General features: G+C 37.7%; 1 protein-coding gene across 1 annotated transcript; it reads left to right on the top strand.

Annotated features, from left to right (window-relative positions):
• The first annotated feature begins 17,714 nt into the window (after nucleotides 1-17,714).
• LOC106551927 (protocadherin gamma-A6) lies at nucleotides 17,715-21,883 on the top strand. The gene is made up of 2 exons (XM_087722124.1): nucleotides 17,715-20,084; nucleotides 21,764-21,883. Exons 1-2 carry the CDS (start codon nucleotides 17,715-17,717, stop codon nucleotides 21,881-21,883), a joined length of 2,490 nt encoding a protein of 829 aa, XP_087578250.1.
• Nucleotides 21,884-22,272: the final 389 nt, after the last annotated feature.

The raw sequence follows: 22,272 nt of genomic DNA, 5'->3' as shown, positions 1-22,272 counted from the left end.
TTAAACACCAGAAACAGGCAACACCAACACCAACATCCCCGCAATTGTGGTCATGTGACCACAGGATCTGGTAAACAGCTGTAAATGTGAGCACCCAAAATGCAATCACATAACCACATGTGTTTTTGTGCATGTGGACCAGTGGTGGGATATGACCAGTACGTCCTAGTATGGGTGTACCGGTGTCTGCTGGGAGTTCTGGTACGGTGCTCCTGAGGGCCCGCCCGTCATCCTTACCTGTATTTGAGCTGATCGGGGCTTCCGTGCATGCGCACAGAGCGTATGGCACCTGTACAACGCTCCACCGAGCAGCTGGAGCATCGTGGAGCGTCACAGGCGGTAAGTACGCATGTGTGCGCTGCCTGCGTGCTGCATGCTGCGTGCTGCATTTGGTGGACACCCGGCCCAGTTGCACCATACCGGTTACACCGGGATCTGGAACCCATCACTTCAAAATTGGAATACAGGTAGGTCTGGGGAGGCCCATCATAATGTCAGTCACTAAACAACCAGTGGTTAAGCAAGTAATGCTTGTAGTATAAATAATATATATAGTACCATAGATAATGTGGAGAAGCGGCCTTTATCATCAGAAGGCAATAAACTTTTGGAAATAGCTCCAGTCCTGGTGTTATGAAGATTTGTTATTAGATACTCCTTGTCTCAAACAGCTCAAAAACAAAAGCCACATTTTAAGTGAAGATGATTTTAACTTTTTATTGAATTTTTCTTTTTTCTTATTTGCAATTAAATAGTTACCTTTTACAAATAAAGGCAAATATACATGTCCCAGGATAATGTTGTAAGATCCAACCTGATCCAACCCGTTCCCTGAGGATGGGATCATGCATGAGTCTGAAAGATCAGAAGAGTAAACCTCTGGTCCTGGTGACCTACGCAGATTAGATCTTAGATACATTTTATTTCTATTGTTTCATTTGGTACAGAGATGTAAATTTAATTATTCCAAATAAGGAGTATAGCTATTTCATGCCCAATCAGAACCTCAATCAAATCTTTTTATAATTTGTGGGGCTTAATATTGTAAAATCATCCAATATCCTGTGTGTTATTGTTAGTATTATTATATTCTTTATTCATTAAACATGAAACTCAGCCAACTGAACATTCAAAAATGTGTCACAAATATCATTGACTGGTGCTAATGGTTGATACGGGTTGCTGCCAGCATCATAAGTATCCTAGGTATCAACCAAGTACCTTCTTAAGATGTATGATGTTCCGAGTTACACAGTTTTTGCAGTTCTGCGGGAGTTATTGCAGGAAGCTGCAATTTCTTGATGCATTTAGTAAAATTCTTGGACATGGTACCAAGTGCCCTGATGACAATGGGTATCATTACATGTTTCGTCTATAATCGCTTAGTTTCAATGGTCAGGTTGCGATATTTTGTGATTTTTTTCCCCAGTTCTTTTTCTTTGACTCTGGCATCTTCTGGTACAGCGATATCAATAAATTGTACATTTCGGTTTTCAACAACTGTGATATCTGGCGTGTTTTGTTCCAAATGACAATCCATCTGTATTTGAAAGTCCTTCTCATTTTTGGTGACTTTTTCCACTTTATGTTCCCATGACTTTTCGTATACAGGTAAGTCGTATTTTTTGCACAATGACCAGTGGATTAATTTAGCAATTCAGTCATGTCTAGCTTTGTAATCAGTTTGCGTGATTTTGCTGCACTAACATATCAAATGTGAAACAGTTTCAACTTTGTCATTGCAAAGTCAGCAGTTTGGATTGTCAGTGGATTTTTGTATCTTTGCTTTCATAGCTTTAGTTTGTAGAGCTTGCTCTTGAGCAGCAAGTATTAGGCCTTCTGTTTCTTTCCCGATGGTTCCCATCTTAAGACATGCCCATGTCAAGTTGTTATCACATTTTCCTTCAATGTTTTTCAAGTGCTGTCCATGCAAAGCTTTGATTTTCCATCCATTTAATCTGTCATCCATCTGTTTTTCCTTATATTCTGCCTTTGTTTCTATTGTTTATATAATGTTCTCCATTTTCACAGCTTGTAGCAATTTTTCTGTACTTTGATTCACCTAGTCATTCAAACTTCAATTTTATTCTTCTACAGTTTGATGGATTTGCAATAGCCTGCTAACCCCTTTTCTTCTTGGCCTGTGCAACTTTTCAATGCCACTGTGGATGTAAAGTGTGATATATATTCAAAAGTTTATGCATTTTCCGAGCCAAGTTTTCCAGTTCAGCCACAGTCCAGTTGATGATTCCAGCTGGGTAGCATATCACTGAAACTGCCCATATATTAATGGCTTTAATTATGTTTCCAGCATTTAGTTTTGATTTTAATATTTTGCGGACCCTTCTGATATATTCCTTTTGCTCTTTGACTTTTGTTATCTGCTTCCAATATGGCTAGGTATTTGTAGCCTTCATCCTTTGCTAATGCTAATAAATAAATTAGCTAATGCTAATGCTTTCACTATGCTTCCATTTCCTAGTTCTATTCTATTTTTTTCATTTTTCCTCACTGCATGGATATTATAGCACATTTTTCAAGTCCATCAGGCAGAAGACATCAAAGTATAGCCAGCCAAACAAACAGGTTTAAAGATAGTTTATATCCTGGGCTGTGAGACTTTTAAATACAATCACATGCACACACTAGTTTTTTTCGTTTTCTTTCTTTTTTCGTTTCTGTTATAATTTTGCACCAGGTTAAAACCAATTTTGTTGTATTTAAGTACAATGACAATAAAGATTATACTTATATTTACAGTATGTCTAGCTTTGTAATCAGTTTGTGCAATTTTGTGGCATTCATATATTAAATGTGAAACAGTTTCGATTTTGTCATTACAAAGTCAGCAGTTTGGATTGTCAGTGGATTTTACAAATAGTAGTGATGATAGTGAATGTTCTTGAAATATTCCTCTCTTGATATTAACTTCTCCCAATCTCTCATCATTGACCTGTAACTGTATTGTGCCATCAATCTTTGCACAAAGCTTCTGATGAAGTTTTGACTGACTCCTGTTATTTCTAAGCACTTGATTATCCAGTCATTTGGATCAGTCATTTGGATCCAGTCAATTCTTGATCTTCCATGCTCTTTTCTCTATCATTTCTGCTAATTCTTTCATTTCAATTTCTTTTTTATTCTTATCCACCTCTTTTAACCAAGCTACATCATTGTTGTATTTATTTGGGTTATCCCATTTCTGCACCCAGAACTGTTTCTTCCTTGTTAGATATTGACTGATTCACTTCAGTTTCTCCATTGATGGTTTGGTAGAAAGTCTTCTGATTTGAGGTCTTCTGAAATTGCAGGTTCTGCCTATAGTTTGCAATTCCAGCTTTGTAGCTGCTAATCTCCTTGGCTATAGCTGTTATTTGCTGCTTTATTATTTCCAGTGATCTTCCTTGTTTCTAAGTGATATTTCTTGATTAGGTATTCCTTGATCTTCTTGTTCTTCAGCTTTTTTTTTCCTTGTGGGCATTATTCCTTTCTAAATTTGATTAGCCATTGGCTCCCTTGTATGCATTGTTGGTGGTTTTAACCTGCTTTACTGTTTCTTTTAAAATTTATTTATTTTCTTGTGAATTGTAACTGTCTGTGTTATTTTTTTTTAAATAAAAAACAGTATAGATTTTTTTAAAACAAATGGTGGCAAATATTGTATATCATTTCTATGGCCAAGGATATTCTCCAGTTTTGGATTGAGCCTCTGGGTGTCACTATTTACCACTGAAGAATAAAAACGTAAGAATGAGCCACTCCAGCTTTGTCAATACATTAAAGCACACCAATACAGAGATCAGGCAACAGTGAAACAGAAGCATATTTTGCTTCCAAACCTGGATATAATATATTTTCAACTGGAACTTGACACAGCACCAAAGAATCTCAGCAGTCAGTAAGTACTATCAAAAGAGCTTTTAATCCTGAGTGGATGCTATTTATATTGTAGCAAAACAATGAAGAAAACCAAGAGATTATGGAATTATGAACAGAGAATTCTGCAATACTTTATTATGATGATTGTTTGGGAAGCAGTTCCTGGGCAGATCCATTATTCCATTCCTGAAGAGATGCCAAAAGGTACTTTTGTGGGAAACATTGCAAAGGATCTGGGAATGGATGGGAAGCAGCTTTTAGATCATGGACTTCGTGTTGTCATTAATGCAGGTACAATTCAATATTTTATTCTGAATGTCAACCGTGGACATTTAGAAATTTCCCAATTAATAGACAGAGAGAAAATATGCAAAGAGACAGAAAAATGCATAATAAAATTCCAGATACTTATTGAAAGTAAACTAAAGCTTTATGGAATTGAAGTAGAAATCACAGATGTAAATGACAATGCTCCTCAATTTCTCTCAAAGGAATGGACAATGAAAATCAGTGAGATGTCAGCATTAAAAGAACAATTTCCTCTACCAAAAGCTCAAGATCCAGACCTGGGGATGAATTCTGTGCAAAACTACCAACTCACAGGTAGTAATCATTTTTCCCTGGAGATGCAAAGAGGTGAAACTGGCACCAGATATACTAAACTGGTGTTGGAAAAATCAGTGGACAGGGAAGAGCAATCAGTTTATGATTTGATCCTTACAGCTTTTGATGGTGGCGATCCCATTAGGTCTGGCACAATACAGATTCGTATCATTGTTCTAGATGCAAATGATAATGTACCAGTTTTCAGCCAACAAATCTACGAAATGAATCTCAAAGAGAACATGCCCAAAGGATCCACAATAGCTACAGTAATAGCTGTTGATATGGATGAAGGAATCAATGGAGAAGTAAAATATTCTTTTGAGGAAATAAACAAGAACAATAAAGAAATGTTTCTGTTAAATTCAACTTCAGGGGAAATTATCCTTGTGGGGAGCCTTGATTTTGAAACATCGTCAACATATGAATTTGAAGTACAAGCCATGGATGGGGGTGGGCTGAGTGATAGGTCAAAGGTTGTGATTTTGGTTACAGACCTAAATGATAATGCACCTGAGTTAGCCATCACCTTTGTGATCAACTTGGTGCCTGAGAACTCTCCAGCTGGAACTGTCATTGCCATTTTAAATGCCCGAGACAGAGATTCAGGAGACAACGGAGAGGTTAAATGCTCAATTCCAAGCAACCTCCCTTTTCAGCTCAAGAAAACAATGGAGAGTTTCTACAGTTTAGAGACAGACAAAACCCTTGACAGAGAACAATTGTCAACTTACTCTATCACTGTTACAGCAGTGGATGACGGGGCACCACCACTCTCTACATCTGTGGTTATTTCACTCCAGGTGTTAGACACAAATGACAACCCTCCACAGTTTCTGGAATCAAAATATACCTCCTACCTTCTAGAAAATAATCCAAAAGGTGCCTCAGCCCTTTCACTTAAAGCAAATGATCCAGACTGGGAAGAAAATGCCAGAATAACTTACTCCATCATTGATAGCCGAATGCGGGACTCACCCCTCTCCTCCTACCTCTCCATTAATTCTGAGACAGGGACCGTCTATGCCCTAAGTTCCTTGGACTATGAGGAGATTCAAGAGATTCAGTTCCAGGTCAAGGCTCAGGATGGTGGATCCCCATCGCTCAGCTCTAATGTCTCAGTGACTCTCTTCATCTTGGACCAGAATGACAATATGCCAGAGATCCTGTACCCATCTCCTCCGGCTGATGGCTCCACTGGAATAGAGCTGGCCCCTCGCTCTTCTGAGGCAGGTTACTTGGTCACTAAAGTGGTGGCAGTAGATGCAGATTCTGGACAGAATTCCTGGCTCTCCTATCAGCTGATCAAAGCAACAGAACCAGGGCTCTTCACTGTGGGACTCCACACTGGCGAGATCAGGACTGCTCGGCTTTTTCTGGAGAAAGATGCCCTGAAGCAAATCCTGGTGGTTTTAGTGAAGGACAACGGCCAACCACCTCTCTCTGCCTCAGTCACTCTCACGGTTGTTCTGGCTGACAGCATCCCTGAAATACTCTCAGATCTGAGCAACATCTCAGCTCCTGTAGATCCTCAGTCAGACCTCACATTTTATCTAGTGATTGGTGTGGCGTTTGTCTCCTGCTTGTTTTTTACCTTCCTCCTTGTCTTATTGGCCGTCCGGTTGTACAGGTGGAAGAATTTGAAATTGTTAGAGTCAGAAAGTGTACATTTCAGTGGTGTCCCAGTGTCACAATTTGTTGGGGTGGATGGAGTCCGAGCCTTTCTTCAGTCTTACTGCCACACTATTTCACTCACCAGAGATTCTAGAAAAAGCCACTGCAATTTTCATGAGGAAAACTGTTCAAATACTCTGACTAATCAACCTCTAACCTGTGGGGTGAGTGACCCTATCCTAGCCTGTGAAGATTTAAATTTGAAGAATGATGAGCAAATCTTAGCCAAGGTGAGTTTAATATTTCAGAGTAATGGTGTGTTTTGTTGATCCTACAAGCCCTTATTTATCTCAACAGTGATTTCCCATCAGTCTGTTCTGTTTATTGAATGTTAATACTAGATGTTTTCACATTTTGTTTTTATTCTACTGGGATCCTTCAGTTTTGTCCTGGAGTGTTAGGATAATGTTCATACTGCTGAAATGAACACTGTTCCAAAATGAATGCAGAATATTATGTCTGCCATATTTGCCACTGTTTCATTATTCTTGTGATATTAGGCTGGCTAATTTCCTCATGTATTGATTTTCTATTCATAATGCTCATTCTTCCTATGGTAATGGTGTGTTTTGTTGATCCTATAAGCCCTTATTTATCTCAGCAGTGATTTCCCATCAGTCTGTGTTCTCTAATGAAGCTTAAAAGTAGATATTTCAAATGTCTGATTCGTATTCCTTGTAAAAATCTTTTTGTTTATCATTTTCTATTATATTGGTTATATGAAATTTCTGAGGAATTCATTTCATTTTTGTATTAGATTTTCTTAATATATTTCATCTTTTATATGAAAATGTTATCAGAAAGATATAGACATAATATTTCAAGCATTTTATTCTTCTCCCCTTCAATTTATGTTTTAATTTTCTAGGAATATAATAGAACAGGGGAAAGAAAATACTATATATTTAAGACTATAAGACACACTCTCCCCTCCCTGAAAAGTGGGTGGAAATGTCTGTGCATCTTGTAGGGTGAATATTGCAGCAGGGGGGAGGTTGGTGCAGTGTGAATCAGCTGTTCTAGTCAGCAGGGATCACCGTCGCCACTACCTACTGCCACCATCCATTCGCCACCATCCATTCGCCACCATCCATTCACTGCTGATCACAGCGATTGGCAGCAAACAGGCAGCAATAGGGGATGGCGAATAGTAAACAGGCCACGGTTAACGGGCAGTGGCAAATGGGTGGCAATGAATGGTCCATGGCAAATGGTGCAAGTCAGCAGTAAATGGACCGCAGTTGCAAATGGGATGCAGCGGCAAACAGGCTGCAGCAGCGATAATGTGTTGAAGCTGTTTGCTGCAAGGATGTATATATGAATACCGGATGGATGCTGGAAGGCAGAGGCAGATTTTTTTTTCTTGTTTTCCTCCTCTAAAGCTAGTGTGTGTCTTATAGTCTGGAGTGTCTTATAGTCTGGAGTGTTTTATAGTCTGGAGTGTCTTATAATCTAAAAAATGCAGTACATACAATTTCCCCCACTTTAGATTAATGTTAGGTTCTCTTGGTGACAGAAATATTTTCTTTCAGATGTCTAACTGAATTACATTCATATTCTCCCTACTGACTAGTCTCGTGATATACAGTATCTTCAGCTGTCTCATGTTGTTTCTAAGAAGTCTGGATTGTAATATTTTTAATAGTTAAAAAAGTAATATTGGATTTTAATATTGTAATAGTTAATACAGAAACCTGCTTCTTTATTAACTAAGTGATGAACCATGAGGAGAATTTCAAGAAAATTATGACTGTTGTAAATATTATTGAAGAAAAAAATGACATAAAAAATAATAGTTCCCAAATTTTATTGGTACTCAGTAATTTTATTGCACTGCCTCTAGGCTGAAAAAGATATCTAACAAATGCCACATTTTGGAGTATAAGATGCACCAGAGTATAAGACGCACCAAGGTTTTGAAGAGGAAAATAAAAAAAGGTTTTTGCACTTTGCAAACCTTCCAAAAACCACCAATTTTTTGTGAAAATAGGCCCATTTTTTGTCAAAAAATTGCATGCATAGCCTTTAGGAAGCTTATAGAGTACTCCTGGGGGCTGGGTGGCAAAATTGAGCAAAAAACAACCCATTTTTCACTCATTTCTGCCCTCCCCAGCCCCCAGGAGCTCTCTGAAAGCCTTATACAGGTTCTGAACATCCCTTTTTGTGAAGGGGGCGGGGTTTTGGGTGGCCAAAAATACTGTATTCAGTGTATAAGATGCACCCAGATTTTCAGCCTCTTTTTTGAGGGAAAAAGGTGTGTCTTATACTCTGAAAAATACGGTATATTTCCCACAAAAAATTAAAATATCCCATGACATCCCTATAGGTTTACTGTAGTGCACTGAAACACCACTGCACACACTTTGGGAATCATGTATGTAAAGAAATGGCATCTCCTATATATGGCATCCAATTTCTTAAGTTATGTTGTTACTTAGTACAACACAGGAGAAATTATATTTCCAGAAACTGGCCATTTTAATGTAAAGGTATTCCTATATAGTAGGTAATCATATAAGCAATGAATATATATGATTTATAGATGATACCCATATAGATAATATCAATGCACTGAGTTTAACATTGCTTTACTTTCTTGACTTGGAGAAATTCAGTATGTTTGCAAGCCATTAAAATAATGATATGGATGGATCAAACACAACTGAGACTATTTTTAAAGGTTTTGTAAAAGTATGGGTTTAACCTACTGGAACCAAGGGTTTAATCTATTGGAATAAATAAGTGCCTTTATGTACTACTGCCTCCCCATGCCTCCAACAAATCACAATATCACTACTTTTGTGTCTACATCAAATTAATCCTATATGAGGAAGAGCATGGATACATTAGGAACATCTACTGTAAGTAACATTAGCATTTAGCATTAGAAAAGTGCCTCTTTCAAAGCCCTCGAGTTTGAGGTAGTCACTACTTTGAGAAATGTGTAGGAATTGGCAGACTGCATTTTTGTATGTGTGCATTCTGCCTTTGTTCTCTGCTTTTGTTCTCTTCCTCTCACTGACTTCCTACTCAATTAATTGATCAAATAGAACTTGAATAAAAAAATATATCCTTAATTCCAGGCCAGGGGAATGTCTCAGTTTCCTCCCATTGATATGCATCTGTACTAGTCCAAAATGTGCCTGTACTAGTTCAAAAGAAAGCAACTATACTTTTTAAAGAAATAGATTACAGTTTTATTTTGTTCTGTTTATATAAAAAAATTAGTTTAACATGTTCACTTATTTCCTTAAAAACAAAGTTCTTTGAAGATATGTTCCATGGAATTTGGTGGCAAAAGCTTGATTGAACTAAAAGGACTAATTACTATGCAATGGCTTCAATTAAATCAGGACTTATTTCAAAGAACATAGGTTTAAGATGAATGATGAAATTCAGTATATGTCCTCTAACTCACACATTGTACAAAGGTTTATGGAGCACACATGAAATAAATAAATGGAATTTATTGTTGGGATTAAATAGTAGATCTAGATTTATTAGTAAGAATTGCAAGTTTGCAGTAATTTAGATGGTTCATTTATTTATACAGTAATCTATATCCCAACTGCTGATTGATTAATTGTGGGCTTTGACTTTCAAGTGCATATTGTTGCTTATTGAGAATCGTAAATCCTCTACTCACTTGATTATCTTGATGTTCTCCTCATCTTCTACCCTTCAAGAATTAAGAAGATGAAATACAGATTGTGACTGTTTCATTTGGTGAAAAGGAATCAAGTACCCCAGTTCCATTGGTCAGAAAATTAAAACAATGTCAAAAAATGTATATCTTTTGTTCAGCTATTGATGTTACAATGCTACTGACAAATCAACTTAGTTACAGCTTGAATAATATTCTATGTTTTTGTAACAAAAAAAACACCCATCGGATTAAAATAAAACTTTATCAGGAAATGCAGTTCACAGTATAGACTCAGAGTGTCACTATAGGACAATAGGAGTCTTGGATCAGCCCTCTATTCTTCTGCAGCTGTATCCCGGCAGTTGACTAGAAAAGATGCACCAGAAAGCTTTATTCTAAAAGGTATTCCGGGGGAAAAACATTTTTCTCATGAATCAACTCATTAAGACCATTATTTTCTCCAATATTATTGCTAAATAGTGTGAAATTGGAAGGTATTACACTAAGAAAGAAAAACAAACAAGGAAGACAATGACAGTAATGGAAGCAAGCTGCATAAAGGGAATGAAGGAGTTCAATTTAAGGCAAGTATTTTTTCTGTTCATATTCTGGGATTTGGTCAATTGGGTGATACCCGAGCAGGTTCAGTACTCACTTCCAGAGGAAATGGAAAAAAATTCCTTTGTGGGGAACCTTGCTAAAGATTTAGAGCTGGATGTCGAACAGTTACCAAAATGCAAACTTGCTGTCTCTTCAGAAAAACAGTATTTTGCTTTCAATGAGCGAAATGGTGATCTATATGTGAATGACAGGATAGATCGGGAAAAAATATGTGGAAACTCACCTATTTGTATGCTGCAGTTAGAAGTTGTGGCACATAATCCTTTAAATATTTTCCACATAAAAGTTTTCATCCTAGATATTAATGATAATGCCCCATATTTCAGAAAGAAAAATATCAGTCTCAATTTGAGTGAGTCTCATTTGCCAGGAGCTCGATTTGCTCTGGGAAATGCTGAAGACGAGGACATCGGAATCAACGCCCTTCAAGATTATCATTTGAGCTCAACCCCGTATTTCAAGCTAGAAGTTCAAGAGAGCAAAGATGGTGATAAATATGCAGAATTAATTTTGCAAAAGCCATTGGACAGGGAGAAAGAGCACACACACCACTTGATTCTTACAGCTTCAGATGGAGGACGTCCAGTGAAAACTGGGACTCTTAATATAGAAGTCAATGTTATTGACATAAATGACAATACACCAGTCTTCTCCCAGGCAACTTACAAAACAAGTCTGAAAGAGAATACACCAAGAGGGACTTCTGTGCTTCAAGTGAAAGCATCTGATAGTGATGAAGGGTCAAATGCTGAGATATCTTATATTTTCTGGGAAAATCCAGAAAACGTGAATCAGAAATTTATTTTGGATCCGACCGATGGAACAATTTATCTTAAGGAAAGTGTTGATTTTGAAGACAAAGGAAGTTATATGATGATAATACGGGCAAATGATGGAGGTGGACTAGTTGCACATTGCAATGTAGAGATTGAGGTTCTTGATGAGAATGACAATGCCCCAGAAGTAATTATTACATCTCTATCCAGCCTCATTCTTGAAGATACTCTACCTGGAGCAGTGGTTGCTCTCATCAAAGTCCATGACAGAGATTCTGGACTTAATGGGGAAGTCACCTGTTACCTAAGAGAAACTGTACCTTTCCAGGTGGTCTCATCATCAGATAACTACTTCAAACTCCTCACAGATGGCCCCCTTGACAGAGAAAAAACACCAGTGTATAACTTAACAATTACAGCCACAGACAAAGGCATACCTCCTCTTTCCACAGATAAAACCATCTCAATACCAATTTCGGATATCAATGATAACCCTCCAGCATTTGAAAAGCCTTCCTATGTTGCCTACATTCCTGAGAACAACCCATCCGGAATGTCTATTTTCCAGGTTAAGGCTTTTGACCCAGATCTGGATCGTAACGCCCAAATCATCTACTCCATTCTTAACAGCAACCTCAAGGACCTGCCTCTCTCCTCCTATGTTTCCATTAACTCTGAGACAGGAACTCTCTACGCTCAACGATCTTTTGACTATGAGCAGCTCAAAGACTTCCAGCTGCAAGTGCAAGCCCAGGATGAAGGCTCTCCATCTCTCAATAACAGTGCCACAGTCAAAGTATTTGTAGTGGATCAGAATGATAATATTCCCCAGATCCTGTATCCTTCCCAAACAACTCAGGGTTCATCATTGTTCGAGATGGTGCCTCGCTCAGCCGAATCGGGTTATTTGGTGACAAAGGTTGTGGCTGTGGATGCTGACTCTGGACATAATGCCTGGCTCTCTTTTCATCTCCTGCAGGCCACAGAGCCCTCGCTCTTCATCATCAGCTCCCACACAGGAGAGATCCAAACAGCTCGAGCGTTAGTTGACAGAGACATTACCAAGCAGAGGCTGGTCATCATGGTGAGGGATAACGGACAGCCACCTCTCTCGGCCACCACTAGTCTCAACCTTGTCTTTGCTCAGAACTTCCAGGAGGCTCTTCCTGAAATGAATGCCCAACCTAGTAATTCAGAGGATCAGTCCAAGCTCCAGTTTTACTTAGTTCTGACTTTGACTTTGGTATCCTTTCTGTTCCTGGTGGCAGTGATTTTGGCCATTATTACGAAACTTCAAGGATCAAGGAACCCCACTTTTTTTCAGTGCTTCATTCCCGATTCTCATTCAAAGACTGGTACTGTATTTCCTCCAAATTATGAAGATGGGACTTTGCCTTATTCTTATCAGATCTGTTTATCCAGTGAGTCCAGGAGAAATGAACTGACTTTTCTGCAACCCAATGTCCAAATAGTGGAGGATATTCTTTGCGAGGATAAACGTGATACCTCTGTTATGGTCAGCGAAGGTAACATTTTTGATTCTGGAAAGGGCATGGTGAGTTTTATTCATTTTCTTCATAAATTAAAATCAAGCTCTAATATTTGTTTCCATTTTGCTGATACTTTTATAAATATAATACAAGCAAATAAGATGGATTTATCATTATCAATTATTGGTTAAATGTTGGATTCATTTCAGACTTCAATGTCTGTTTTGCTTCAGCTTATTCAGTTGATGTTGCATTGACTGTGTGTGTGTGTGTATGAATTATAAATAATGCAAATCAGAATTATTATATATTTAGCTAATATTTATAGTAGTAATATTTGTGTTAAATGTGACATTGTAATGATCTACGTTTGCCTTTAAGTGCCATCTCTTCAAAAATTAGAAGCACTCAACTGAGAATATTATTACTGATGCCTTCTGCTTCTGAACTGATTTCAATAAAGTTAAAGGATACATGTTTAATTTATGTGGGATGATCATTTCCTTTTAAAAGGAAAAGCTCTAAAAAGAACATTAATTCCAAATTTGTTTTGTCTTATATATTTATCACCATTGTAGGAGTGGTGAAAATCAAATTCTTGAAATCAAAATAGCTTTCTCTTCTATTGAATCCAGAATAGTTTTCTCAGAAGATCTCTAGTCAAAATATCCCACAGATAACCAGTTTATCTCAGGCAGGCAATAAAAATTCTCATTCTTCTTTATCTTCCTCTCCTTATGAGTCATCAGAAGGCAAATACAGTTTTTATTAGTAGCAAAGTTAATATTTTGATGAGTTAAAACATTAAAATATTATTCTTGTTCAGATAACACTGTGTATTAAATAGATATATAATTATGCCTTAATCCTTCTCAAGGGTTGATAAACTCCAAATCACATCACCTTTTTGCCTTCTAATCCTAAGGTAACTTGGTGGAAGAGGAAAGGGCATTTTTGCCTATTTGCTTGTTCGTTTTTTTCTTTTTGTTTTTTTTTTTCTTTGCCTTTTTCGGGTTGTTAAATGCACTGTAAAACATTTGTTCTTCTCTCACCCATTTGCTGGATCATATATCTTAACATTCATCATTTGGGGAACCAATTTGATTGATTGACGGATGGATGGATGGATGGATGGATGGATTGTACATCAAGTCTTAGTAGCCACCTAGATAAATTTCCTCTATGACAATCTGACTTTAACATAGTCTTTCAGGTCTCCTAATGGTGCACTTGTCACCATTATATGTTGACTGTGTCTCACTACCACTGTATATTGACTGTATCTGAGACCACTTACCTTGCTGCTGGTTGTTCTCTTCTTTCCATCCTGTTTTCATACAGCAATAGAGCTTTCTCTGGAGAGCTAGGTCTTTGTCCAAAGTTGGATAATTTGAGCCTGATCATTTGTACCTCTCATTAAAAACTGTGGGTTGATTGGACCAATTTAGTAAGAGTAAATAAAATCGTTTGCACAAATGATTAAGAGAAGTTCTGTACCCATTCCATATCTAAATTATTTATTTAAATTAAATTAAAATATCAAAATTGAGTGAAAGACACTCTGCTGTAATCATAGTAATAAGGCTGGCAAGGATGCATCATCAAAAGATAAAACCATTTTATTTGTTCTTGGGTTTTATTTGTTCTCCACCCAAACCATAAATTCCACAATGCTTAAAGATGAATACCTGAGTTTGCAGTCTTTTGGTTATCAACAAGAACAAATTCTTCAGCATGATTTCCATCAGTTTCATTTATTTTTTACTAAAATATGGGAATAATGTCTAAAGATGAGTCACAATATATACAGATAGTCCTTGATTTATGACACAATTGGGACTCGAATCTCAGTCATTGAGCAAAATGATCATTAAGCAAGATCCCCATGTAACTGCTTCATTCAACAACTGCAATCCCAGCACTTGTGGTTGCAATCTCACGGGTCATTAAACCGACGCTGTCTCAGGTAAGAAGTACCTTAGAGGAAGTGGGAGACCATGGGAAGTCTGCTCAGGAGCTAAAAATCCTCCATACTAAAATCCAAGCAGGATTTTCAGCACTTGGGTGGAGAGACACCAGGGCATGGCCTGGGCCAGGTCTGCCATGGCCTCTCCTACCTACCTGAGGCACCCCACACTTCTTACCTTAACATGTTGCCTCTTCACTCTCTGCTTGGATTTGGGGTGACAAACTCTGGCTGAAAGAGATGCCTGCTGAAGAAGCTCAGCTTCCCACCGTGCATAAGAGGGAACTCTGGCAGCATGCAAGTACAGAGATTTGAGTTCTGTTTCTGCACCACACCAAAGGACTCCAGCTCCTCTATATGTGGAAATCTTCAGGATTTGAACTTCATTTTTACACCCTGTCAAAGGACTTCATTTGGCAGGTAGCTCTTTCACAAGCCACCAGAGATATGAGTGAGTCCTCTCAGCAAGTGCAGCAGCTTGTAACCTTCCCTGCTGGCTCCCCCATTGACTTTCTAGCTGGCAGAAAAGATTGCAAATGGTGAGCACATGATCATGAGGCAACTAGTTGTAAGTGCAATAAGATCGTCAAGCACCCAGATTGTGTTCATGTGACTCCAGGAGTAATGATACAACATTTTGTGATGACTGGAAGTGCTTTACAGGCAATTTTAAGATATAGGTGGTGACCTAACAACTTTTTCATTCCTATAATTAGTAATCCACTAGTAGGCTAGTGAACTATTTGAACATGAGTGTAATTTTCCTGCAAGTATTTCAACTAGATAATCAAATAACTTCTTCTGGACCACTTTGGTAAATTTGGTGGGGGGAAAAACTTGGCCCGAGCAATGCATTATGCTATTGATTGTGCCATATATCAATTAATATGGTTTACTACTATTTATAATATTCCATGGTGGAGTGAAGAGAGTACATGTCTCCACAGATGATGTTGTCCTCAGTGGAGCAACAAAGTGCTTTCTCTACATTCTTTTTTCCTTTTCTTACCCTTCTTTTCTTTCACTTTTATAAATGTCCTTATATTTTCCACTACCGACAATATTTAATGGAGCTTCCTTCATCTATACAAAACCTTATTAATATATGAATGAAAGACATTTGGGAAATACCAGCACATAGGCTAGTATGGGAATTGAGTAACATCCCAGAAGAAAGCTATAACAAACAATTTCCATTCTACTGCTGAAAAAACTGAATATGTTCATGGAGATACTAGGAGTTGAGTTTAGTTCAAAACAGATTGGTCATAAACAGTTGTACATCAAGCAAAAATTATTATAAATAAATCCACCTCACATTCAGGAGTAAAGGAAAAATGTTCTCCCGCATCTTGGTTAATGGACTAATTTATGCTCAGCCCATGTCAACTGTGAATAGATTTCCACTTTCCCACCCTATTTCAGCACATGTATTAAGCTTTCTGCTCACTTGTCATTTCCTTGTGGGACACAGGCTTATGAGTCATAGACATTGCTTTGAGCATACTCTGTTTGAGATTATAGCTTTGATTTCTTATTTCCATTTTATCTTGACATCTGCAAAACAAAATATAAATGGTAAAACAGCAAGCTAACTGATGTTAAGATAATGATGAGGTAACAATTATACATCCAGTAAGTAATAGAAAGGGGCTCAATGGATTAGTGTAACTGAAAGGCAAATTAGCAGGAGGGCTGTTCCCCATCACTACCTGGTCTTCAGCCAATTAGCATGTGAAATACATAAAAGGATTGTATCTTTTGCCACATCAATGGAATAGAATGGCATTTGTCAGCATTCAAGAAGATTTGGAGGGGACACGGTTTTCATTGAACATAGCACAGTGCTAGAGTCACATAAAAAAGAATTCAAGGATTTTAGTTACATCATGGTTTATGGAAAATGATAGACAATGATAGACAAATTATAATGTTGAAGAACCTGGAAGTTCAGGAGAAAAAATTAAGAAGAATTAGGAATGAAAAAAACATTTGATAAATATCCATCAGTGTTCGTTTTGTAAACAGATACAGATCAGATGCAGTCTGAAAAATATAGAATAGAAAAAATGCTTAATAACACCTTAGAATAAAGACTGGTAATTTTTCTCCATTATATTACAGAATATAACACCATTAGAATTTGTTATAAGAAAAATGGTCTTAATAACTTGAAGAAACATATTTACTTCATTTATCTCATGCAAAATCAAAAGACCAATAATCTACCACCAATTTTCCAAGGGGGAAAAGTTAAACTTTATGAATAAAAGTATTAAATACCACTTCACCTCTGTTGGATATGCTAGTGCTTCAGTTAGCATTTATGCCACAGAACTGCCTTTTCATTACCCCCACCCTGCTTTGTCTTGCCTACTGATTCCAGAGACCCTAAATAGACAAACTTAAGAGTAATTTATCCATCCAAGTCACCAAGATATGGCCAGCATATTTTGCAACTATTCTATTTGCAAGTAATGGGATTGTGGGAGTAGGATCTCATTTGCAATCTATTCTATTAACTCAAATACACGGGTCAAGTCTTTGAAGACTTTTCCTTTTTCATTTGATGTAGTTTCCAGTGAAAAACTTATTATTTGTGACTAATTGCAATTATTTGTAACATAGAGTAAAGAATACATATATGGATGTTAGCTTCTAATATTAGGTAGACTTCTGCTTTTGTGTGCCACCAAACAGTAACCAGATTCTATTTTATTACTGTTGTTCTACTTTTTCATCTTTGGAGGATGGAAAGCATAATTTTCATTGAGACAATCAGCCTGATTTGTGACTACAGGTAAAGTATTAACATAAGCAAAGAAACATTACAAAAAGTACCTGTAATTTTTGGATTGTGACTCTGGGTGTCGCTGTTTACCAGTCGGGCAGAGAACTGCTCAGAAAGCTGAACCTTCATATCTGTGCTACTCAAATACCTAGACTACAGAACAGCAGGATCATAAAGAAGAGACATACAAGCACAGGCAATTCTTGCTTGCTGGAAGTAAATGGAGAAAAGAAGCTACAGAGAAGGAATTCTACTACAATGCCTTATAATGGTGAATTCTTGGAAGATTATTTCTGGTCAGCTCCATTATTCTATTCCAGAGGAAGTACGCAAAGGTACTTTTGTGGGAAATGTTGTGAAGGATCTGGGAATAGATGGGAAGCAGCCTTTTAACCATGGACTACGCATTATTTCTAATCCAGGTACAGTTCAGTACTTTGAACTTAATTCCAACAGTGGCCATTTACAAACCTGTGAGAGAATAGATAGAGAAGAGATCTGTGGAACAAGAAAGAAATGCATCTTAAAATTTCAAATCCTTGCTGAAAGCAAGTTACAGCTTTATGTCACTGAAATAGAAATTGTGGATATAAATGATAATGCTCCTTCCTTTCTTTCAATAAGATGGGAACTGAAAATCAGTGAAACATCTATTCCTGGTTCTCAGTTCTTTCTGCCAGAGGCTCAAGATCCAGATCTGGGGGGAAATTCTATACAACACTATGAACTCACAGCCAGTAACCATTTTTCTTTGGAAGTGCAAAACAGCCAAAATGATGTCAAATCTACTAAACTGGTATTGGAAAAATCACTGGATAGGGAAGAGCAGTCAGTGTATGATTTGATCCTTACAGCTTTTGATGGGGGTGAACCTATCAGGTCTGGTACACTGCAAATTCACATCTTTGTTCTAGATGCAAATGATAATGTACCAGTTTTTAGCCAACCAATCTATGAAGTAAATGTCAAGGAGAACATGCCTAAAGAATCCATAGTGGCTACAGTGACGGCTATTGATATGGATGAAGGAATCAATGGAGAAATAAAATATTCTTTCCAGAAAATATCAAAACAAGGTTCCCAAAAATTTATGATAAATTCAACTTCAGGGGAAATTATTCTTGTGGGGAGCCTTGATTTTGAAACATCATCAACATATGAATTTGAAGTACAAGCCATGGATGGGGGTGGGCTGAGTGATAGGTCAAAGGTTGTGATTTTGGTTACAGACCTAAATGATAATGCACCTGAGTTAGCCATCACCTTTGTGATCAACTTGGTGCCTGAGAACTCTCCAGCTGGAACTGTTATTGCCATTTTAAATGCCCGAGACAGAGATTCAGGAGACAACGGAGAGGTTAAATGCTCAATTCCAAGCAACCTCCCTTTTCGGCTCAAGAAAACAATGGAGAGTTTCTACCGTTTAGAGACAGACAAAACCCTTGACAGAGAACAATTGTCAACTTACTCTATCACTGTTACAGCAGTGGATGATGGGGCACCACCACTCTCTACATCTGTGGTTATTTCACTCCAGGTGTTAGACACAAATGACAACCCTCCACAGTTTCTGGAATCAAAATATACCTCCTACCTTCTAGAAAATAATCCAAAAGGTGCCTCAGCCTTTTCTCTTAAAGCAAATGATCCAGACTGGGAAGAAAATGCCAGAATAACTTACTCCATCATTGATAGCCGAATGCGGGACTCACCCCTCTCCTCCTACCTCTCCATTAATTCTGAGACAGGGACCATCTATGCCCTAAGTTCCTTGGACTATGAGGAGATTCAAGAGATTCAGTTCCAGGTCAAGGCTCAGGATGGTGGATCCCCATCGCTCAGCTCTAATGTCTCAGTGACTCTCTTCATCTTGGACCAGAATGACAATATGCCAGAGATCCTGTACCCCTCTCCTCCGGCTGATGGCTCCACTGGAATTGAGCTGGCCCCTCGCTCTTCTGAGCCGGGTTACTTGGTCACTAAAGTGGTGGCAGTGGATGCAGATTCTGGACAGAATTCCTGGCTCTCCTATCAGCTGATCAAAGCAACAGAACCAGGGCTCTTCACTGTGGGACTCCACACTGGCGAGATCAGGACTGCTCGGCTTTTTCTGGAGAAAGATGCCCTGAAGCAAATCCTGGTGGTTTTAGTGAAGGACAACGGCCAACCACCTCTCTCTGCCTCAGTCACTCTCACGGTTGTTCTGGCTGACAGCATCCCTGAAATACTCTCAGATCTGAGCAACATCTCAGCTCCTGTAGATCCTCAGTCAGACCTCACATTTTATCTAGTGATTGGTGTGGCGTTTGTCTCCTGCTTGTTTTTTACCTTCCTCCTTGTCTTATTGGCCGTCCGGTTGTACAGGTGGAAGAATTTGAAATTGTTAGAGTCAGAAAGTGTACATTTCAGTGGTGTCCCAGTGTCACAATTTGTTGGGGTGGATGGAGTCCGAGCCTTTCTTCAGTCTTACTGCCACACTATTTCACTCACCAGAGATTCTAGAAAAAGCCACTGCAATTTTCATGAGGAAAACTGTTCAAATACTCTGACTAATCAACCTCTAACCTGTGGGGTGAGTGACCCTATCCTAGCCTGTGAGGATTTAAATTTGAAGAATGATGAGCAAATCTTAGCCAAGGTGAGTTTAATATTTCAGAGTAATGGTGTGTTTTGTTGATCCTACAAGCCCTTATTTATCTCAACAGTGATTTCCCATCAGTCTGTTCTGTTTATTGAATGTTAATACTGGATGTTTTCACATTTTGTTTTTATTCTACTGGGATCCTTCAGCTTTGTCCTGGAGTGTTAGGATAATGTTCATACTGTTGAAATGAACACTGTTCCAAAATGAATGCAGAATATTATGTCTGCCATATTTGCCACTGTTTCATTATTCTTGTGATATGATAAGGCTGGCTAATTTCCTCATGTATTGATTTTCTATTCATAATGCTCATTCTTCCTATGGTTTCCCACTACTGTCACCTTATGAGTTCAGGTTGATGGCGACTGATCCAAAGTCTTCCAGTGAGTTTGGCTGAATGTATAATAGGATATCTTCTAGAATTCTCAATGATGATCTGAGGAATTGTTGAGGAATTATGGCACCACAGAATTATTTATATATCACATAACATTGGATGTTAATCTGTAAATAAATACTCTGGTTGTAGTGCAAATGTGATTCTTAGTCACTGAGGCCTTAATCTGAGAAGAAGGAATGAAAAAGAATTTCTGTGTAGATTTAGCTAAATGTAGTTGTGTAGTTGTAGCTAAATGTGAGCTTTTTGCTAGCATTTCTGCAGATTTTCTTTACACAAAAATTGGTTAGTTTTTTTTTTTCTAATAAAAGCACCTCTAAAAGGAACTTTACTTGGAATTCTGCTCATTTTACATAGATTAAAAATCCATTTTTGAGAGTTGTCTTGGATTTATGGTTCTTGCTTGAGTATGTGACAATCGTTAAGATTTCATTTGTGCGCCAATTGTACCCATTCCAGAATAGGGAGGCCTTGCTCATGGCCCTTTCCTGGTTGGACTAATTAACATGCTGCACATGTGCTGCCTTTGAAGATTCCCCAGGAAGTTACAATTGGCACAGAATGTGGTAGCATGTATAGTGTTGGGCTTCCTGCTATTTACTCATATTACACTGCTGATTGATGTGCTGCACTGGCTCCCAGTTTCTTTCTGGGTGCAATTCAAGGTGCTGACCTTTAAAGCCTTACATGGCATGAGGCTGGGTTATTTGTGGGGCCATCTCCATTTGAGATTATCTGCCTGCTGCATTGGAACTGATAAAGTGGGTATGTTCCATGTCCCTTTTCTTAAATGCTACCATTTAGTGAGACGTAAGAAGTGTGCTTTTTCCATATCAACCTATGGAGTTGAAGCTGGATTAAATAATGGTAATGCACCCCATTTTTAGTAAGATAATTGATCCAGACTTCTTTAAATATTTTCATAATCCACAAAATAATTAAGTTAATTGCCCAATGATATATTTCAAATGTACTATTTTGTCTGGAAGTTAAGCAAAATTCCTAGGTGTTATAAATATTGATCTGTTTTGGGAAAATTCTTTGAACAATAAAGGGGACTCCATTTATAATAATAGCTATTAATGGGAGCTATCTGTCCATATGGTGTTGTATTATTCTAAATAATTCTTTTATATTTAAGTAACAGTTTACTGGTTTTTAATCGTTTATATAAAATAAGTGTCACTGAGGATATCCTAAAGGAATCCATAGTCTGAACAATAAAATTCAGTAATCTTGATGAAGTAATCAATCATGATATAAATTATGGTTTCAGAAATTAACTATGCAAACATTTATCTTCAGTTCTAAAAAGGGGCCCAAAGGAATTAAAACAAATGACCAGAAACATCCATTCATGAAGCATATCCTTTGTCAAGAACAAGAATATGACTGAAACCATAAAGCCCAGTGATAATTATCTCTTCTTGCTAATACAAATGATACTCTAAAGAACAGCTACAGCTAATTCACCATAAAATAAAATTTTCAGAAGGAAGTTCAAAAGCCTGGGGATTCAAGAGGCATTATCATCCAGTCTTCCAATCTGTTCTTCAGGTCAATGATGGGTTATGCAAATGGTATCAATAGGAGAGATTTGGTTTCTGGAAACAAGGTCTGAATTCTTGAAAATGGTCTGAATGGTCTGACTGCTAGCACAAAATAGGTTATACCTCACAAGGATCGACAAAAATGTGTTTGAACAAAGCAAGTTCATTAGAAGTCCTTAAATACTTTGGAAGTTGAAATGAAAATCTCATTTTCTATATACTAATGCCCAGAATT

The sequence above is a fragment of the Thamnophis sirtalis genome, unplaced genomic scaffold, assembly GCF_051295495.1.
Source record: "Thamnophis sirtalis isolate CommonGarterSnake01/CBP01778 unplaced genomic scaffold, rThaSir2_p1.2 scaffold_8, whole genome shotgun sequence".
In the NCBI taxonomy this organism is placed as follows: domain Eukaryota; kingdom Metazoa; phylum Chordata; class Lepidosauria; order Squamata; family Natricidae; genus Thamnophis; species Thamnophis sirtalis.
This window is presented reverse-complemented; position numbering and strand designations above follow the sequence as displayed.